General features: G+C 40.1%; 3 protein-coding genes across 8 annotated transcripts; 2 read left to right on the forward strand and 1 right to left on the reverse strand.

Moving 5' to 3' along the window:
- The first annotated feature begins 312 nt into the window (after window positions 1-312).
- On the forward strand, window positions 313-6739 carry lrrc34 (leucine rich repeat containing 34). Of its 3 annotated transcripts, none has more exons than XM_006637791.3 (11): window positions 313-391; window positions 600-717; window positions 900-1027; window positions 1575-1639; window positions 2360-2443; window positions 2785-2913; window positions 3035-3130; window positions 4410-4564; window positions 5508-5663; window positions 5830-5956; window positions 6439-6739. In XM_006637791.3, exons 2-11 carry the CDS (start codon window positions 611-613, stop codon window positions 6658-6660), a joined length of 1269 nt encoding a protein of 422 aa, XP_006637854.2. In that variant the 5' UTR covers window positions 313-391; window positions 600-610; the 3' UTR covers window positions 6661-6739. The 3 variants fall into 3 exon arrangements, with proteins under 3 accessions (XP_006637854.2, XP_015216822.2, XP_069053503.1); XM_069197402.1 differs by having other exon boundaries at window positions 377-416; XM_015361336.2 differs by lacking the exon at window positions 5830-5956.
- A 608-nt stretch (window positions 6740-7347) lies between these two features.
- On the forward strand, window positions 7348-10759 carry LOC102693038 (leucine-rich repeat and IQ domain-containing protein 4). Of its 2 annotated transcripts, XM_015361342.2 has the most exons (7): window positions 7348-7768; window positions 7905-7958; window positions 8355-9438; window positions 9520-9693; window positions 9814-9952; window positions 10071-10267; window positions 10492-10759. In XM_015361342.2, exons 3-7 carry the CDS (start codon window positions 8395-8397, stop codon window positions 10627-10629), a joined length of 1692 nt encoding a protein of 563 aa, XP_015216828.2. In that variant the 5' UTR covers window positions 7348-7768; window positions 7905-7958; window positions 8355-8394; the 3' UTR covers window positions 10630-10759. The 2 variants fall into 2 exon arrangements, with proteins under 2 accessions (XP_015216828.2, XP_015216827.2); XM_015361341.2 differs by lacking the exon at window positions 7905-7958.
- On the reverse strand, window positions 10255-20930 carry lrrc31 (leucine rich repeat containing 31). Of its 3 annotated transcripts, XM_015361338.2 has the most exons (14): window positions 20575-20930; window positions 19058-19127; window positions 18588-18734; window positions 17064-17159; window positions 16339-16397; window positions 15855-16088; window positions 15346-15495; window positions 14933-15100; window positions 14440-14607; window positions 13939-14106; window positions 13176-13343; window positions 12505-12669; window positions 12050-12217; window positions 10255-11669 (listed from the first exon to the last, which is right to left on the reverse strand). In XM_015361338.2, the coding sequence occupies exons 5-14, from the start codon at window positions 16349-16351 to the stop codon at window positions 11281-11283; spliced, it is 1791 nt and encodes a 596-aa protein (XP_015216824.2). In that variant the 5' UTR covers window positions 16352-16397; window positions 17064-17159; window positions 18588-18734; window positions 19058-19127; window positions 20575-20930; the 3' UTR covers window positions 10255-11280. The 3 variants fall into 3 exon arrangements, with proteins under 3 accessions (XP_015216824.2, XP_015216826.2, XP_069053698.1); XM_015361340.2 differs by lacking the exon at window positions 17064-17159; XM_069197597.1 differs by lacking the exons at window positions 19058-19127; window positions 20575-20930 and having other exon boundaries at window positions 18588-18842.
- Window positions 20931-20991: the final 61 nt, after the last annotated feature.

Here is a 20991-nt window from a genome sequence, read left to right on the forward strand (position 1 = left end):
TTTTGCATTTTACTGTGTAAAGCATTCTAGGAATTCGTGCGGAATTGCTGGAGTACTGAAATTTTCGAACGGAGACTGCAGTGTGTAAGTGTTCGTAAATGCAAATATACTATATGAAATCGACAATGTATTTAAAATAAGCTGTACATATATTTTTTGTTGTCATGCATTCAACGATTTAAGAAATGATTTTGTATATTTTCCGAGCTATTCTTTAATAAACCAGGTTTTGACAGTTACAGAAGGTCTGCTAAAGATTTTGGCCTCTTTATGTTCAATTTACTAACTATAAAACGACGTGAGTGCGCAGCGCTGGTGGTGGTTGCTATAGAGACAGCAAACACTACCGCTGGGTCCTGGGTAATGAGCCTGGAATCGAAGAGCTGACGAGGTAAGACAGAAGGAAAACATTTTATGTACGGAAACTTACTGGCAACTTTATACTGAAGTTTATCATGTTGTAAATTTAGTAAGGAAAGCGAAATAAAAAAAAACATACACAATTTGTCAAATACGTATGCGTTCTCTTGCCAGATAGTGAACCGAATATGATCATATCGACTTCATGGTTTCTGTACGATTAATTTCTTGATCCGCAGTTGGGACAGTCATGAGCAGCATCAGGGACCGTTACTCGGCAGTTTGCTCAGAATCCGAGTTGCCCACAAACCCCTACATATTGCATGTGTTGCATGACACGGACGAACGAGTTTCACGGTAAGCACTTCGTGATCTGATTTCGGTAGTATTGCAGTTACTGCATTATACTGTAGCTATACAGCATGCATCGCTCGTTTTTACTCACTCTAAGCATTATTGTATCATTCTAAAAGTACACGTTTAGTGATTTTCTTGTTATAGACCTTAAAAGGACTTCTACTAATCCTTGTTTAAGTCAGGTTGTCTCCTGAAGAAGGCGTCGAAATTAAACTCACCGGGAACAACCGCCTTCTGCCAGTCCAGAGGTTGTCAGATACAGACGTGCTAGCTTTGTCGAAAGCTCTGGCCGACAATGTGTCTGTGAGAGGTGAGCATGAACCTACAGCTGGCACATATTACCAATCCATACCGGAGGCACAGCATTGAGAGGAGCTGTAAAGCAGAAGAGCAAGTCTTCTATTTTAACCGCTTCTAGTTTGATCTTCTTGAGATTAGCATGTTCCACTCCCTCATTCCTCTAAACACCTGTGCGTGCAGATCTTGCAATGTGCTGTAGATTTGATGCTTCAGCATTCCGCAACATGCTCTTGTCAGATGAGTTATCTTCTGTTGCGCTGGAGCAGTGAATTCAATTTCCCCTGATATCTGTATGCAGTATGTATGTTTTCCCTGTGTTTGTGTGGGTTTCCTCCCACAGTCCAAAGACATACTAGTAGGTTAATTGGCTTCTGGGAAAATTGGCCCTGGTGGGAGTTTGTGCGTTTGTGTTTGTGTCCCGTTCCCTGAGTGTACCCTGCCTTGCGACCCAATGCTTGCCAGCACAGGCTCTGACTTCCCCAACACCCTGTATTGGACAAAGCAGTTGGAAAATGAAAGGTTGGGACACTTTTACAGGATTTGCTTTTTCTTCACAGGCCTGGACTTGAGGTACAACAGCATAACTGATGAAGGAGCAGCTCATCTTGGGGTCCTCCTTCAAGTACAGTAAAACTGAAATGTTATTGTCTTAAATCTCCAAAATGGGTAGAGATAAAATGTTTAATTTATATATTAGGGAACGCTCAGAAAAGAACACACGAAAAAGGAGTAGGAATGTAAACTATTAAGAAAAAAGGCGCTTATGTCAGGAAAGAATCTTTCCAAGGAAAATTTTAGTCAGTAGCTTCTTATTGCATAAGAAGTAGTAGAAGAAATATTCAGAACAAAAATTATGTATTTTTTTCTGCAACAATCAAATTACTGTTAGACACATTTTTCTAATAAAGACACTAAAATGGTGCAGAGCAGCACAGCACTGGGGTCCTGATTTCAATTCCAAACCTAGGGTGATATTATTTCAATAGAGTAAGGATGTTCTCACCGTGTTCATGTGGATTTCATCCCACAGACCACAGACATACTGAAAGGTGAATTGGTTAATTCAAATTGTCATATGTCATATTTCCAAAAATGTTTTTGCCAAAAACGTTAATAGTTATACAGTAAGTTGATTTTTAATTAAAATTTCGTTTAATTTTAGAATTGACAGATATTTTGTATTTCACAAAATAGCCATACAAATATTTTGCGTTTTACAGATAACATTTTGAACTATCCTTTAATGGTCTGTACTTTGTTTAACTTTGCCTTTACTGTAAGCTTCTACATTGAAAGCAGTTGCTTTTCTCTTGTCCAACATTACTAATGCTGTATTTTACAGGAAAATGCCTCTCTCCGTTGTCTTAATCTGATGGGCAATGACATTGAGGTCAGCGGAGCAGAGTTCATTGCAAAAGCACTTCATGTAAGTGAAATGGCACCTGACCTTATTAAAATTAATATGGAGGGGTATTATAAATTAATATTAATGGAATGTGCAACATTCACAATGCTGTTATTTTGTAATGACAAGAAGCAAAAGCATATTTAATGGTATCATCAAAATCATGAAGGCGCCTTAAAAGATGTGATGAATATACAGCTTCTTAAACAATTTCAGGAATGGCTGTGTTATAGAGAACATTAGAGCAAACATTAAAGACAATCCAACACTTTAAATCTGATTCATTTTCAAATATTCAGTTAATGCACAATTATGTATCCATCTACTTATTTCATGGAACTACTAGCTTTTTTGTTTTAAAGCGGAATGAGACTTTGAAGACATTGCAGATGACTGGCAATAAGATTGGAGATAAGGGTGGCATGCACTTCGCTGCAATGCTACAGATCAATTCATCACTAGAGGAGCTGGATCTTGGAGACTGTGATCTGGTTAGTAAAACAATAGAAAGAAGAGAGCATCTGTTCCTGTTTGAATGTTGAACACAATTTACACTGATAATATGATGTACGGATAATGACCTTCTATATTTGTTCTCCTTCTTTTACGCAGGATACACAGAGTTTAATTGCTTTTGCAATCGTCCTGAATCACAACAAAAATGCTCATGTCATTAACCTCAGTCGCCCCCTACTCTTCAGCCAACAGGTATGTGTGATGAGAAAACAGGGCTCCTGGAGCACCTCTTTTGAAAACACATGTTGTACAGTATTACATACTTGCCCTGGATGTGCACTAAATGAAATGCAAACTTCATTATGCATATAATAATAGACTGTGTTTAACACCGTTCATACTGAAAGGAGCTCCAAGCACATTACAAAGAGCAAGAGTTTAAAATACACAGAAAAATGTACAAACTAATACATAATAACTCTCAATGCTAACATTCAAGACATTGATCATATCCTGATATTGCATTTATTTTTTTAATTTAGTTTAATAGTGCAATCTGGCAAAGCTATGATTTAAGTCTTGATTTAAAAACAGTCATTGAGGTATCAGTTCTTACAACACATGCCAGTGAGTTCCACTTCAATGTTAAGGAACAAAGTGGACCACTGTCATTTGACTCTAGTGAATGTGCAGGCTGTTTGGATTTAACATCTTGGATAAACAGGTACCATTACATTAAGTGCTTTAGATGTTGGTAAAATAATTGTAATATCAATTTTATGTACTGTACACCAGTAAAGTGACTGCATTCTGCACAAGCTGTACATGTGACAGAGCGTGACTTGTAATATGAGAGAAAAGAGTATTATGATAGTTGAGATACAATGAAGATATTTCTTCATTTCAGCCCATGTTCATTAGATAAGTAGATAAATTATATAATTTTATCTGTTTCTAACATGATTAAAAGTACATCTCATTTGTTTAAAAAGATCGATGCCAAATCATATGTAGCCCCCACATTTCTCACCTCAGATTTCACATTGCAAGTCATGTCAGTGGAAACTCAGTTCTAAGAAATAGGTTCTAAGAACCTGTTTATAATGTTTTTATGTTTTATTCTAAATGCAGGCATTTGAGATGTGCATTTTTTAATATCAGAAAGACACTCAAAACTGAAGTAGCATTGAAGTAGCCATTTATTTTAATGAGACATAAATTTCTGTTTCATTAACACAAATAACCTCATGTTTACGGATAGTCTCACCTAAAGGTAACAAATGAAAAAGAAAATAATGTATGACCCATAACAGATCCCTGAGGCACACCACAATATTAACTGATTTTGATAGACTCGCCTAAGTAAAGAAAGTACTGCATGTTGATAAGATACTGTATGATCTAAAGCTGTCCAGTACAGTTCTAGACAAGACATTATTTTTAAGACAATTGTAAACAGTGGGTGGAAAGTATTGCCATTTAAAAAACATTTAAGTTCTGAAGGGACGAAATCCTTTTGTAATGTTCTCAGGAGGAGACCACAGTGCACATGGCTAGGATGCTGAAAGTAAATCGGCATTTGAGGGAGCTCCACCTGGGGAAACATGAGATGAAAGATTTTGGTGTGGAGAGACTATGCGACGCGCTGAGTTTCAACTCCACCCTGCGCTACCTGGACCTACGGTGGTAACTGAGCCTCACTTGTTCTTCTTAAAAGTGATGACTTTAGATGGCTTTAAGATGACATTATAAATGTAACATATATATGACTAACAAAGAGTAAAGATGGGGTACATCTAAAACTACAGTACTACAGCCCAATTTCATGTTTATTCAGTTATTTTTCTAGGCAATTTTGGAGATTTATAATTTCTTATTATGATAATAATAATTGCTTACACTTATATAGCGCTTTTCTGGACACTCCACTCAAAGTGCTTTACAGGTAATGGGGACTCCTCTCCACCACCACCAATGTGCAGCCCCACCTGGATGATGCGACGGCAGCCATAGTGCGCCAGAACGCTGACCACACATCAGTTATCAGTGGGGAGGAGAGCAGAGTAATGAAGCCAATTCATAGAAGGGATTATTAGGAGGCCATGATTAGTAAGGGCCAATTGGAAATTTGGCCAGGACACTGGGGTTACACCCCTACTCTTTTCGAGAAACACCCTGGGATTTTTAATGACCACTGAAAGTCAGGACCTCGGTTTTACGTCTCATCCGAAGGACGGCGCCTGTTTACAGTATAGTGTCCCTGTCACTATACTGGGGCATTAGGACCCACATGGACTGCAGGATGAGCGCCCCCTGCTGGCCCCACTAACACCTCTTCCAGCAGCAACTTTGGTTTTTCCAAAGTCGTCTCCCATCCAAGTACTGACCAGGCTCACACCTGCTGAGCTTCAGTGGGTTGCCAGTTGTGAGTTGCAGAGTGATATTATTAAATCCACATTTTTTCTTTAATTGTAAAGAGTAGAGATGCCAGGTGTGCATGATGTGTACAGTGCCAATATCACTCATGTACTGTACATCATTCACATACATCTCTGAAAACACTTTGTAATGTGACTTGTCCAGATGTGCACGTATAAATATAGCAAGAAATATTTTTATTTTTTTAAAGTAACAGCATCACAAGGGATGGGGCAAAATGTCTTGCTGAGCTGCTGAAGCAAAACACAGGACTGGAAATTCTGGACCTGGCTTCGAATCGCATCGAGGATGATGGGGCTGTGTATGTCAGTGAAGCTCTTGCCATGTACAACAATACTTTGAAAGCGTAAGTCATTGTCATGAAATTGTTGAGGAAAAAAAAGTCTAAGATGAAAAGAAGCTAATCTGCATTTCAAACCTGCCCGAAGAAGACAAAATGCACATGCCATTTGAATCCAGTGTACGCATTATGTTGTTGTAAGTGATAATATTTTCTTTTTTTCTTTTTCAAGGCTTTCAATTCCAAGCAATAATATTGGTGCACGAGGACTAGTGTCTCTTGCCAAAGCCTTAAAAGTGAACACCACACTGTCTCACATTTATATTTGGGGCAATATTTTGGAGGCGCCAGCCTGTTTGGTGAGATATTGTCTTAGTTACTGTATACGGAAAATATATCAATAGCAACAGTCAGTTTTACAGTAACAGAAATGAACTTACCAGGTTTCAGCTCAAATACTGTAGTATTGGACCTCATAGTTCCCCTTCACTAAACTCAAAATAAAACTGATGATTCCTTACTTATACTGAGAATACTATTTAAAAGGCAAAGTATTGCCTTTGTAAAGTATAAAGGACGACAGCAATGGGTATGAATGAGACAAACCTTGAAGAAATTGTAGCTAAACTGCTTACATTTTTCAGGATTTTAGGATGTTGGCCTTCCCCATTTTGTTGTTTTCTCTTTTCAGATTGGAATTTTAAATTAATAAGTTAGATGAAGAGAGTGATAGCCTGTTTCCTGTTTTACAGCATGTTTGTTGTTTAGAAAAAAAAATATTGAAAAAGTATCTTTTATCTTTTCGCAATCCCCATTGCCCCACCCCCCCATTCGTTTCCAGGCATTTTCCAAGCTCATCGAAAGCGGGCGGCTGTCAGAGGAAGACACGGATGTTTCTCCGTATGAGGTGGAGGGTCGTGTCTGCCTCTCAGAACTATTTCATGGCCTGAGGCGGCACTATTACTGGACACCCAGTTACAGGCAGGATGGAGATCCGGCCAGCAACTCTTCACTGGCCCTGAGAGACACTGCAAAGGAAGGAGTCCCCTCAAGTTTTATTTAAAAAGATAAATTATTCTGCTAATGTGTATACAGGTGGCTGAATTCAATCAATGTGTTCTATTAAAGCAAATGCAATTGTGCTGGCAGGTCTCCATATGCTTTTCTTAAAACATGAGAGCACCTTACACCCTCCTACAATAGGAATCTGAGTTGCCACTGACTACACGTCCCCAAAATCTCTTAAATACAAGTATTATTGTGTAGTAATATTTAAGTATTATGCAGTATTGGAAACTGCATTGACAACTGGAAACTAAGCTGGTAATACAAAACAGTGGGATTTTATTTTTATTGTACACTTTAAATTTATTGTAACACATTGTTATGCCAGTCATGAGATGACAGTTTGATTTAATTTCATTTCAAGTTTGTTTATTGACTCTTTAAGGAAGCACTGCAGCACATGGACAGAATAATCAGGTCGAATAAAAAATAGCTTAATGTACGTTGTACGCTGCCAAGTGTTACGTTTATCGCGATTGCAAATGATATTATTTGTAATAATAACTCAAGTCGGCAATGCTGAATTTAAACAACGATTTCAAAATAAAGGCAACGAAGTGTTATAATTTTATCGGTAACGTGCACACTTGACACAATACGTTAATCTCCTTTTGAATGAAACGAGTGAGCCCGTAGTTGGATGTTACTAGTCCTAATATGTGTGTAGCGCGGAGACGTTCCCAACTCAGTTGACCTCAACATCGCAGCCGCACTGAAATCACAGCTGCCTCGCCCAGGACAAAAGTGGCAGCTTCCCATCACACAAGTATCAAACCTTTGTGCTTTTCACAGTCGCTGACCGTCCGGATGACATGAGTTGTTTTTTTTAAGCCACTTGTCTTACGTACGCGTTGTACCCATGAGAGAATGTAAACGGTTCTGTCGAGCTGTAGCTACTGAGTGTGTCTACTGCGGCCATGGCGACCAGAACAGCTGAAGGAGGGGCTTAGCGGGGCCGCCGACTGGGCAGTTAGCAACAGTTGACATACTCCTTACACCCTTTACTGACTAACAAATCTAAGATTTAATATTAGCGGAAGAGAAGTACCGGGAGCTGCAGAATTTGATTGTTCAGTACAGTCATTGAGCAGGTGTTTTAGACAATTGTGAGTACTTGACGTTTTTAAAAATGTAAACATCGTTGCATAGAATTCTACGCACTTAAGATGTGGTCTTGGTTTGGCTTCCACAAAATTAATGTTCGTCATATTTAGTTGGGTTTTTTTTTTATTTGACTTCTAGTGGCTACTTCCGGTGAATAACCTATAAGCAGACTATTCCAAAAATAATTTTAAGGTATGAAATTTCTGATTTATAAATGTGATCCATCTGGTAGGTTTTAATTCACGGATTTTTTAAAGTAAACTAGTGAGGCAACAGTTGTGAACATACTGCTTGTAAAAAAAGATTACAATATTTTCTCTATGAATGCAGTCGGTTGTAATCTTTAAATTATTATGCAGGTATACCGAATAATTACAATGAGCAGTATTCAGTATTACTGTTACAGACGTGAGCACAGAATATTATTATTATTATTTTGTAACTTGCAAAGGGTGATTGAACATTAGCACTGAACGTTTTGTGCCATATAAAAATGTGAAAAGAGAAAATATTGGTGTTGTTTGTAATGATTTCATATGGGAAAATGGACAGTTCGTTAGGTGATAAATTTTTATTTTCTATCCACAGTTTTCACATGCTCAGTTAAGTGCATGAGTATTTTCTAAGAATGCGCTCTGTCAAGTTCTCTGACACTGCACCAATGAACTCAGCCCAGTTTGATAACCGGGTGATTAACTGTAATATGCCAGGAAATACAGGGGAGAAGGTCTTTTTTCTGGACTGTTCATCCCAGCAGCTGGAGGAACTCCCCTCTGCGGTACTGCAGTTACAGCATCTGGAGGAGCTGCATCTTGAAAAGAACTTCATCCATACGATCCCTGGAGAAATCCAACACCTGAAAGGCCTTAGAGTGCTGTATCTCCAAAATAACCACTTACACGGTTTGTGTGAGGAGCTGAGCGAGTTGAAGCAGCTGCAGAGTCTGGATCTGAGTGATAACCCTCTGACGTCTGGCCCTGGCTTTTTTCATGTCCTGGCCCAACTGTTTTCCCTCCGTGAGCTGAGACTCTACAACCTGGGCATACCAGCTCTCCCAGCCCAGATCTGCAAAAACATTTACAACCTGGAGCTGCTGGGTCTTTCGGGAAACAGACTGACGATGCTTCCGAGTGAGATCAGAAACCTCACAAAACTCAGAGAGATCTACTTGCAGAGCAACCACTTGGAGATCTTCCCCAGTGTGCTCAAAGAGCTTCCACTCTTGGAAATTATAGATGTGGAACAGAATTTGTTAGTTTCTTTGCCAGGTGAGGTCTGTGGCCCATCTTGGAAGAGACTCTTTCTAGCATCAAATAGACTCACATCACTCCCCACACGTCTCTGCAAATTTGGCAGCTTAAGAGTACTTGATGTCTCCAGCAACAGCTTGAGTAAATTGCCTCGCAACTGTCATGCCTTAACTGAACTCCTGGATCTGGGACTTTCCCATAACAACCTGGGAGCATTCCCACCTCATATCGGTAGGATGTGCTCTTTGCAGGTCTTGTACCTGAAAAACACAGGTCTGACAAAGTTACATCCGAAGGCCACAAGCCTGAAGAGGCTGCGTCTTCTAGATCTAAGCCAGAATGGGTTCACTGAGTTTCCAGAGGAGATCTGTGCCTTAACAGACTTACAGCAATTATCTTTGGATGACAACAAGTTGCAGGAGGTATTGTTTCAACATAACAAAGTATTTTTTTGTTTTTCCCTAAGGACCTGGCAACTTAATTTCTGGCCCTTTGACCTGCAGATTCCTGGGAACATCAGGAGCCTGACCAAGCTGAAATGTATGGGGCTGACAGGTAATAGCTTCTCCCATTTCCCTGAGGCTATCTGTGGTCTGCAGTCTCTAGAGAAGCTGTACATGGGCCAGGACCAAGGGCTCAAAATCCATACTCTGCCTCAAAGCATCTCTCTGTTAAAGGTAAGAGAGTTCTATTTAGAACTACAGTTCTACAGTTCTATTTAAGAGTTTCTGTGCTCGTGTTTTATATAATATTTTGAGAGACTTGTGTATTTAATTGTATGTTTTTTACGTTTTAAGAATCTCAGAGAACTGTACCTGGAAAACAACAGCATAGAGGTTCTACCTGAAACTATAGGGCTTCTGCTGCACTTGGAGACTCTTGACTGCCACAACAATCTGATCAAGTTCTTACCGGACACTCTTTGCTGTTTACAAGGTACCGAAGCTCTGAAGTATACCTCTTCAACAATGTTTAGGCATTGGAATTTACATAGTAATGTAGCTACAAAGCAAGCGATTAATTCACAAATACCCTGTTTTTTTTTTCTTTCAAGGTCTGAAGCATCTCCTGGTTCAGAATAATTGCCTAACACATCTTCCAGAAAACCTGGACAGGCTGCAGGCTTTGGAGACTTTGCAGCTGGAAGACAACCCTCTGTCTGATCCTTCATTGTCAGTGTGTAGTCAGGGCATTACTGCTATACACAAATACTTACAGGACAAGAAATGGAGAAGAACTCAGTCCACAAAGGTAATACTTTACTGCACGGGAGAGTTGCATAGTATAAACAGTTCCCTTGGCCTTTTTGTGTGTGTTAAATTCTAGGCGAGAAGGAGCAAATCACTCATTTCCAGTCTTTGTTTATTGTTGCTGGGCTGTATGGTTTTTGTGATTCTGTGAACCATATAACAGTCTGGCCATGCAGGGGCAATGTCTGAGCTGTGTGTAAATGCTTCCTATGTGACGCCTCACAGATCCAGGCATGGTGGCGAGGAGTCATGGTGCGAAGAAGACTGGGGCCGTTCAAAGGGCTGCAAACGAAAGAGAAGAAAGCAAAAGGAAAGAAAGATGCTCGAAAAGGAAGGAAGAAATCCCCAAAGAAAAAGAAATGAGGGCAAATATAAACAAGCTGATGAAAAGTACATCACGTTACAAACTAAAGTGTCAAATGTTAAAACTGGCTGATTAGTCTGTGCTACTAATATCCATATATGACATATAATAAAAAGTAATAAAACTCTATACTTTGCACTACAAAGGTCTCATTATGTAGTTTCACAATCCTTTTTCCACTTTTTATTTGAAAAGTTCCAAAAAACAATTTGAAATATGATACCTTTTCACTGGATAAATAATGTTGTGATTACAATTTTAGTCCCATAATTTAATTCAGGTAAATAGTGGTATAAAATGCTATCTTTTGGAATTTAAAAACACTTTTAAAATGATTTGTCTATGTAAAGCAGTGGGGTCAAATACCGTACCTTTCAGTTCTGGACCATAAAAAGCAGGCATAAAACCGCCTAAATCATAAATCATTTAACACCCCACATATCATTATACATAAACTATAGAGACGTAAAACCCTATTATCCAGAGCTAAAAAATGACTTAGACCATCAGTTTTCCTTTATTAACACTTGAAGAGCGTTCTGTTGTTGAGCCGCCTTCTGCTGATTCGCACCTGTTCAACAGCCGAAACGGTCTTCTCACTTTTCAGTGTGGAATTATCACTTAAGGAAGACAAGCATCCACTTTTTTGATCATTTCTCTATTGTGCTCCCAAGATGCCGGCTGTCTGGTTCCCCTTCATCCGACCCCGTGGAGGACTGATAGCAGCTGAAAGTGATGTTCCTCTTGCCGTCTCTGTTGAAGGCCTCCAGGCTGGCCCTCTGCTGGGCAGTGAGGACCCAGCGGTGCATGCCCAGGTCAGCAAGTGCAGCGAGGCGGGGCAGGCAGCTCAGCAGGCTGCCCAGCCAGGGGGATGCGTCCCGGCGGGCAGAGGGACGCAGGCTGAGGTCCAGTTCCACCAGCTCCCGCAGACCCTCAGCCCTCTGGAAAAAGTGGGCCCAGCCCTGGTCCCCCACCGTGTCATTGTACGTCAGGTCCAGATGTTTCAGGTGGACGAGCGCTCCTGAACGTGAAACAGATGCTGCAGAAAAACAACGCAACAAAATACACATTGGGTTAGTACTGGTGATTTCAGTACTTGGCACACTTCAGCATAAGGGTAAGACAAATATTCTGCAAGCAACAGTGCTTACACATTTCTGAACAACTAGAAATATTTTTAATAGGATTTCTCAAAACCGTTCCACCATATTAACATAGTCAACTTGAAATGATCATTTTCAGAAAAAAACACATTTTAATTATGTTAAGAGGGTCCAAAGGGGTTATATAACTCATATTAACTTATTGTGTTTGAAGATGTCGGTTTCTTCTTGTATCTCTACCATAGAATTTTCTTCAACAGGTAAAAACCCTCCGGTGTGACAATTCCAGTCCAGTGCAACACTGCTCTTTTCATACCTAAGTGCACCATGTCTTCTGTGGTCAGGTTGCAGCTGCTCAGCTTCAGTTCTTGCAGGCGAGATTTAGGCTTCAAGGAATCCAACAGCATCTTGAGGTTCCCCCCCACACACTTATTCCAGGACAAGTTCAGAGTCTCCAGCTCACACAGTTGCTGCATCGCTTCAGCTAAAACACACACACAGAGCAGCGAATGAACAATATTCTCCATATTTGAAGAGCTGTTGCATCTCACGATCTGTTGCACAGATGCGCAGATATTGTGATGTCTACTGCAGGGCAACCTCAGCATGCTGTTTAGCAATGAGGACAATTCAGCATCTTGAAAGAGGAAATCTGAAAAAATATCCCCTTTTTTCTCTACAACTAAAGACTTCATTATAAACAAGAGGCAAGGAAATGAATGCTGCCCACATGGAATCAACTGTGGTTTCTTGTGCTTAGACTTTGGGTACCTAGGGATCGGTAGGAGTCTCCAGTCAGACAGCAGTTGTACAACAGAATTTGCCTCATCTTTGACAGTGGAAGGGAGGGAAACAGCTGTTGGGATACGCCACCAATCTTCTTATTGGATGATAAATCCAGCACTCTGAGGTCACAAAGGGAAGGAGCCACCTGGTCTGGGAAGAAGCAGAAGGCCCTTCTTCAGCAATGGGAGTGTGAAGGCCTTTAGGTGAAATTCTTTCAAAAGTGTGAATTACCTGGTTATTTAAAGGCATAAAGAGACTTTGTAAAAAAAACTGCCTACACAAATCACATCTTTATTTTAATTCTGAGAGAATTTCTTCTGTTTTCCTGCATAGCTGCAGTATGTGTGCCTCAAAAACTGCACGTTCCTGCATTCTCATAAATGTATTGCTCTGTAAAACTTTCTTTTTGAATGTGGAACAGTTCATAAACATTAGGAAAAGCAAGGTTCAGTTATTACAGAAAGGACTTTTCTTGGTTACCATCTCCTAATTTCCAGTTTCTTTTTTATATCGTGTCTTTTGTATTACCCAAGTTATGGTGAGAACTCTTCCCAAATCTGGCTTCAAGATCACACAGTATGGTGTAAGCTGTACTGTATGTCTCTCTCCCAGCTGTACTCTTCCTGTACCCAGTGCTGGTGTGACTGAAGACTTACTAAGAGCTGCCATGTCCTCCTCTGTCAGGCAGCACAGGTGTAAGTCCAGGAGCTGCAGGTGTTTCAGCTGAATCATCAGAGCAGCTCCCTGGGCAAACCCACCGGCAGCCTCCTTGTTGCACGACAGGTCCAGCTGCTGCAGATCTGGGAGGAACTGGAAAGCGCTGCCTACAAGTACAACAAGGGCTCAGTGCAGTCAGGGAAACTAAGAAACTTTGGGGAACTGAACTGAAACGGTGAGAAGCTGTTTTGTTTGATATGCATAAGTGTTCTCAGAAATAAATCAGTTTATGCTAAATGAAGTTCTAATGAAAGTTCAGGAGGGATGAGGGCAGTTGGACTAAGCTATCAACCCACAACTAATCCTGACGTAATTTTTCTTAGATTCCCATCTCACACCTCACTCGCTCCTCTTCCTCGCTCATTTTGCATCCCTCCTCCACCCTGTCTCCAATTCGCAGCTATCCTCCTAGCCTCCTCGTCCTGTGGCCGGGAGATGGACCCTCAGCCAAGCAGGTTAAGCCAAATTTTCAGACACTCATTCTATTTTCACACAATCTTTGGCTGCCCTCATTCCTCGTGAAGTAATATTACAAAATAAAAATGTAAGATACCAAAGTAATGTTTGTTTTTTTGGCCATTTATAATTTTCTGCAGGTATAATCGAATAACATTAGCAAGGGTTCTCGATGAGTATTACTCATACAAAGAAAGCCACAGTCAGCCCTTGGCACTGTGTTGTGTTGTATGGGTGGGTCCTTACCCAGCGTATGAATGCTGTCCTGCTGCAGTCCACACAGGTGCAAGCGGAGAGCTCGGAGACGAGGGGTGTGCCTCAGTTGTAGGGTCAGATCCCTCAAACCCCCAGCCAGGAGTTTATTGGCAGACAGATCCAGAACCTCCAGGTGAGGCATCATACACAGTACCTGGCCTAGAAAACATGGATGCACTGATGATGCAATACAGCAGGTCACTGCAAGGCTGTGGTTTTGAATGTGACATAGAGGCACTCTTGTGGACCTTTAACAAATCTGTACACTTTTTCTGTAATTAGGGCCTTGTGTTCAGTTAGGAAGATCATTAGACACATTAGTTATTTTTATTTAAGAGTCACAAGACAGCTATGATTATTAGCCAGTACTTAACCTGAATCTACACATTTCTCTAACTACACAATGCAGCTACCCGTACTTAACCTACAGTGTCAAATCAAGAGATCTATAAGAGGTCAGTTAATGACGATGGCAGATGACCAAGTTGTTACCCAGAGTTTCTGCATCCTCTGCAGTGAGCTGACAGTCCACTAGATGGAATTCTTTCACCTTGCAAGCACGCACAAAGCACCTTGCGAGACACTGCAGGTTTCCTCCAATGCAGCTGTTCCAGGACAGATCCAGAATCTCTAGCATCGGGATGTAATCGAGCGCTTCTCCTAAATTGCAGATAGGACAAGGAAGCATTTGAAGGAAAACAAATGGATTTCATTTTGTGCAAACCAGAATTCATCTCCTTCCATCCGTTGCTTTGAATCCACGGAGCAGTGCAACAGCATGCAAGCTTAGAAAGTAAAACTGCAGTTTCAAATTGCAAAATAAGTTTAGAAAGTGAACAGACAGGTGGAAATTCTTTGTCTTAACACTTCAGTTAATTAAAGCTGCTTGTCAGCGATGGTGCCATTTATGGTTTCTCAGGGTGCTGTCTGATCTGGCATGATAACTAAGGGGGATATCGAAGCGTACAGAGCAGGCTTGTCCTACCTAGTGCTGTGACATCTTCAACTGTAAGTCTACAGTTGCTGAGCTTCAGGGTCTTCAGTTTGTTTACATGCTGGAGGTGAAAGGTCAAAGCCTTTAGTGAGCCACCAATTAAATCATTCCAGGAGAGGTCTAGCTCCTCCAATAGTGCCAAGAATGGAAGCATTGTTGCTGTAGGAGACAGAAAAAAAACAACAAATCCATACAGAGTCACTGTAGGATTATAAAAGGTGTTGAAAAAATGAGACATCTGGTTCATTAATGATCTATTTTTTTCATTTCAACATACAGCTTTTCTACTTTGAATAGCAGTTTATAAAACTTGTATACTTCACATTAGCGCCATTTCTCCACAATGCTATTTTCTGACAAATCCATGCAGTGAGAAGGACCAGAGTGTGGACTCCACTGCTCACCCAGTTCCACCACATCTGTGGCCGTGAGGTCACAGTGGCTGAGACTCAGTGTCTGTCTGTCCGGCCTCTTCCCCAGTTTCTGGGCGAACTGCTTCACGCGACCCCATCCCACCACTGAGCACACATCAGAGTCCGCGGGGTCACCACCTCCTGGGAGCGCAGGACAGAATAGATAAAAGGGAGAGCAGGCACAGCAATTCTTTACTGCAGACTTAAGAAGAAAATGTGGTGAATAACACACAAAAAGGTCAAATGTTACCACTATAACTGTTACTGGTGGTTATTTCCTACATTGGGGTTGGTGCTTGAGAGTTTTAGGGGGACCTTTAGATCAGAAACAAAGGTGGCATGAGGAAAACAACTGACTTCATCTCCAAATAACTTCAAGCGCTCAGCTGAAGGTCTGTGGTGGAATGAAACCCTGATGACACCAACCCTCGGGAACTAGAGCTGTCCGTCAGTCCTTTTCATGAAACCCAGATACAGTAGCTTTCATATCTCAAGATCACCTGTTTGTGGTCCAACATTTTCTTTGTCCTCCGCTGGGGAACTTTCTTTGCTCTCACATTCCTTCGTCTCAGGGTTGCCTTTCCCCCTTTTCTCCGAGTTTTCGGATGGCCAGAAGAAACGGCTGACTGAGGGCCGCTGACGGCTCTCGGTGAAGGATTTCTTCCTCCGGATCTGATTCATGATCAAGTCAAAGGGGGATCTCTTCTGGGAGCCCTCATCTCGCCTCTGGGAATCTGCAAGGTGTCGTGCAGTCAAAGGCTCTCTTTACAGAATAGGGTACATGCACTCATTGTACAGAATTGCACAGAGTTGCTCAAAACATTGGAAAATAAAACCATATACAAGAAATTGTCATAACACAGATGGTACAAACACAACTTTGTCCAAATGCATACAGTATGCAAAGGTATGCATTTCACAAAAGAACGTGCATGACTCTTTCATTTTTTCAATAGAATTTTTTCAATACAATTTAACACCCACCTAAATGTTCCATGGTAGGATCTTGCCACAGCAGTCAGGTGGAAAAGGTCTGCACAGTTCTGGAAAGGAATAAGACAATGTGAATCCATTTAAAATAAAATAAAACATCTACAATAAAGAGGCAGAAGCATGTATAATTTGATTTAGGTCTAGCTAGAGTTTCATACTAAGCAGAGTCAGAAATATTCTATTGTCATTCTACTCCTAACTTTTCTTGCATAATTCTCAGTCGGCCACAGATTATAAAGTGATACTTAACTGTTATTTACGTCTTGTCCTGAAATAAAACAATTGTATCTCTTTTAAGTGTGCACCTTTAATAGACTATTTCCATACAGAAATAAAAGAATCAGAATTATGAATCAGCTGATTAGTTTAAAGATGCACCTTAATTAAACATTCGTGCTAGGTATATTTCCTCACTTAAGCGGCACAAAAAATATTCAAAACATGAAAGGTATCTGCCTTGCTTTTTTAATTTGAATCATCAATGATTTTAATTATACGTCCATGCTGCTGTGTGGTTACCGGTTGAAACTTAATAAGACACAGTGAACAAGATACTGTCTCTAACCACTCCGTATAGGAACTGAGATGCCACCTAGAATTCATTAATTCATATTAGGAACGTTTCCATTCAAATTGTATTTTAATTAGCTACAAACAGCGGGCTAAAAGCGACATAACCATTAAATAAATTATCTTATTTGTAATTCGGTCGGTACCTCATTAAATTTGCTTTTTTCTGGTGTTTGTTGTTGATGTTTCCAACCAGGATATAATCCAGGAAGTAAACCTTCCGACGTGCTGTACTTTGAAACCTAAGATCAGGTGAATATTCAAATGAGCTGAGATTGAGACGCACATTCACTCTCCACGTAAGGTAGTGAAACACCCTACTATTTTAGAAAGATCTTCCACTTTCTGATCACAAATGTTAACAAAATGCAAAAACACCGGATTTTCAATATAAGCTTCCTTAAAGATGTATGTAAATGTATCAGTTCGGACTATATCTGTACTAGCGCCTGTTCTGTGCTTGTTGCCACACTGTCTGGCGTTACTTACTTCATACATGTATGTGATTATACGTTTTTTTTATTTTGGAAAAAAAATTGAATTGCTTTCCTGTTTTTTAAGTAAACCGACATAGGTGTAAATCGAATTGGATTTGACACATATCTATGACAATGTCTTGTTTAGTCTAATGTAGCTTTAATTAACGTTATCTTTCTAGTATATCCTGTAATCGATTAATAGTATATTTCCTGTTCCTTTTCTTTAGCATTTTATTTTTGCTTGTGATATATTTATATTTGTAAATGAAATCATTCACATTCTAATGAATGTATTATTAGTATTACATGACTGTTTTAAAAAAATACACGGGGAATGGCAGACGTGTAGTGTCTCTTCATTCAGCTGCAGCAAGTAAAGAATGTATAGAGCTATAGAGGTTAAACCAGCTCTTATCCTTTCTGCCCCATTGTGACACTATAATTCAGAGTACACTCGGAGGACAGAAATCCTTTAGAAAAGATTACACCCTGCAGATGCTTTAATTAGAGGTTTAAATGTCTTAATGCTTTATTGTTAAGTACTATGTTTGCCACTCCGTAAGTTGCACTGAAGAGAGACATCGACTCATGTACATGGACTCCGAATTTGTCCTTTTAAAAATAATAGCCTTTTTTATTTATTTCGAGTCAATAAAACTTTCACATGCTTGTTTCTGCATCCCCCAAGATATATTTATATAGGAAGCGCTTTTCGTCCAGCCTGACCAGCATCTTTTTGGTTTCAGACATCTAATTAACTCACCATGCAAAAAACCTACTTCGTCATCTTTTAGCCTAGAGGACTTCACCAATTCATATTGAAAACAAGCCAATACTCAGAAAAGTGTAATTACAGAAAATCACAATGTCCAGATAACCATGATCAAACTTCAACTCGATCAAGCCGGGCTTCTAAATATTCAGATGATGGCTATAGAGCCGTTAAAAAACGAACTCAGGACTCGGCAAATTGTTTTTGTAACGAGATGAAGTCTGATCACCATTCCTACAACAATGCAATGAAAATATCTACATTTCGGTGTAAGATTGAAAGCTGTTAAAGATCAAAAGCTGATACGTTTAAGCCTTCAGTCCTGGCAAGATCCAATTTGCTTATTCAGCTGTCCAAAGGTTATGTGCTTGGGACATTAGGACCCAGGAAGAATCTTTTTACATTGGCAATAGAGTTACCTTAATCCATCTCCCGTCAAAGCGGTTTTTTTTTTTGTGTGTGGGCAGCTCAGTAATCAGATCAATGTCGTCGAAGGTCCCGAACTCCGAGGGCGTGACTGGAACAGAACCAGGACGAAACGAAACTGGACCTGTTGCTTCTTACATCTTGACAGAGGGGGGAAGAATTCAAAGCTTTTTCTCTTGCAGCCACACATTGTCTTCCAGCCGGCTGCAATGAAGTTTATTTTGGCGACATTTTTTTAAAAAAATACGTTTTTTTTAAATGTTGAACTACTTATGAATGTAGAAATATATATCTTACAACCCAAGAACAGACAGAAGACTGCTGTTTCCTATCTGTCCTAAAATAAACTACTACATAAATATGTTGTCGTTAATTTGTATACCCATATGTTAAAATATAATACTGCTCGTCATTCGGCCAATGACGTTTTACAATGGCGTTATACAGTAAGATGGTACAGTACCTTGTTACGCTTTGTAATAATTGTCTAGTGTGAAGACCTCCACAAAATCCAATAATAGCAAGTTGGAACTCTTAGGAAAAAAAAAACAGGAACGATTTTCTGAACAGTCCATCAATACACGGATATGAATACACTTGCTCTTATTCAAGCGTTCAGAAACGTTACAGGGTTTGGCGATATACTAACTGCTACCGTGGAAGTGGTGGTCACCAGTCTCATGCGTGGTTCTCCACGGCCCCTATACTTTTTTCAGGACCTTAAACTTGCGTTAACTTTACTCTGCCGCGCTGATGAATTTATGGCGTTCAGATCACTTGAACCAACGAGAAGTGTTATACAATCAGCTAGCAATTAAGAAATGTCCCTCGATCTTCTGCATATCCTTGGAGAGTTTGTGCGTTCTTGAGAATTCGTTTTTTTTATTGAACTGCCATTATTACTGAACTGAAATATACGTGATTGTGCAATTTGTCGTTTGTAGCACATCAATTGCACCTTTTTTTGATTGCAACATAATGTTTTGAATGTACTTTTACTGTTATGGTATATAGAAAATATGGTAATAGGCGTAATTACTAAAAAAATTCAAGACTGTGTTTAAAGGCTATGCCCTACGGAAGCGCATTGCAGCCATCAAGGAGAAAAAAAACATTTCATGTTTTATCTCGTAATCAGGATATAACACTGCACATTATCTCGTTATGACTATATAGTAAATTATCTCGGAATTGCGAGATAGTACATTATCTTATATTTTGTGTGATAATCACGCGATAGCACAATTACAATACCTACATTATCGTTAGCTTAGTTTTAGTTTTAAGCAGTGGAGTCTAACATCGCACACTCGTTCTTGTTTAAGGGTAAGCGTGAGAAGCTTCATGGTTAGAATGATTGTCTTCACATTAGGTACACATTGAAACATTTTATTCTGAATAAACCCCAGTTGAAGGCAGTTCCGTGCATATTCTTCAGCGCCGGACATTGTCCGGAGCACCATCCCCAAAGTCCCAGCTTTCCAAAGTCCCAGAGCTACAGTATCAGTAGCTTCTCGGTGGTGTCATTACACATTGTTAAAGGTTGTTCATAAACTCTAATGATCATTGGTATATCGTACTAGAAAATTTACTATCTTGTAATTACGAAATAACATACAATGACCTAATTACGAGATAGCATGGAATATTTTTTTTTCCTTGATGGTAGTAAAGCGCTTCCGTCCTATGCAAAACACAGGTATTAATATCAGAAGGAGAAGCAGACTTGTTGAGGACTGGTGGTTCTCTGAGTGCTTCACTTCTTTTAAACTGCCTTTCGATATCACAGGGTTGAATATGTGCTTGAAGCTGAACTGAAAGATCGCTTTTTAGTAAAAGGCCTTTCGAAATCAAAACCATGATACTAGCATATTGTGTCTATGAGATGGGAGCTGCTTTGCTGGCGTATCCAGGGATGAACTGGGACAGCTCCTCAATCCTACTATATTGTGGGGTTACAGAGGAAGTTTGAGAACTTACCAGGAAGTAGGGAATGTAGAAATGAGGCTCAGTGAGTTGCTGTGTGGTCAGGCAACATTGCTACACCGAGCACAGTGCCTCATATGTCTTTTCTGCAAAAGGAATCACAGCAAAAAGAGAGTTCATACTTCACTGAACAGAACATCTGTTCATTTCTGAATTTTAAAAAAAAGGCAAAGCAGGTCACTGCCGTCTTCGGCAGATAGTGACACAGATAAGTAACAAAGGGAAATGAAAAAAAACCCCGTGATAGGTCCCATCCGGGCATCCAATCGAGGGGGAGAACTGTCATCTTCTGTTTGTCCTGCCTCACACCCTGTGATTCAAGGATAGGCGCTGGTCCGTCACAGTCCTCACCAGGATAAGCTGCTTTCTGATGATGGTGTGGGTGGGTAAATGGTGAAATGGAGACATATT

This window comes from Lepisosteus oculatus, chromosome 13, assembly GCF_040954835.1.
Source record: "Lepisosteus oculatus isolate fLepOcu1 chromosome 13, fLepOcu1.hap2, whole genome shotgun sequence".
NCBI lineage: Eukaryota > Metazoa > Chordata > Actinopteri > Semionotiformes > Lepisosteidae > Lepisosteus > Lepisosteus oculatus.

Coding starts and splice junctions, on each gene's coding strand:
- LOC102693038 (XM_015361342.2), top strand. CDS start 8,395: ATGCGCTCTGTCAAGTTCTCTGACACTGCACCAATGAACTCAGCCCAG. Junction 9,439..9,519: donor ATGACAACAAGTTGCAGGAG/GTATTGTTTCAA, acceptor TTTGACCTGCAG/ATTCCTGGGAACATCAGGAG. Junction 9,694..9,813: donor AAAGCATCTCTCTGTTAAAG/GTAAGAGAGTTC, acceptor TTACGTTTTAAG/AATCTCAGAGAACTGTACCT.
- lrrc31 (XM_015361340.2), bottom strand. Junction 14,107..14,439: donor AGAGGATGCAGAAACTCTGG/GTAACAACTTGG, acceptor CATGTTTTCTAG/GCCAGGTACTGTGTATGATG. Junction 12,218..12,504: donor AGACTCCTACCGATCCCTAG/GTACCCAAAGTC, acceptor TGTGTGTTTTAG/CTGAAGCGATGCAGCAACTG.
- lrrc34 (XM_006637791.3), top strand. CDS start 611: ATGAGCAGCATCAGGGACCGTTACTCGGCAGTTTGCTCAGAATCCGAG. Junction 718..899: donor ACGGACGAACGAGTTTCACG/GTAAGCACTTCG, acceptor TGTTTAAGTCAG/GTTGTCTCCTGAAGAAGGCG. Junction 2,914..3,034: donor ATCTTGGAGACTGTGATCTG/GTTAGTAAAACA, acceptor TCTTTTACGCAG/GATACACAGAGTTTAATTGC.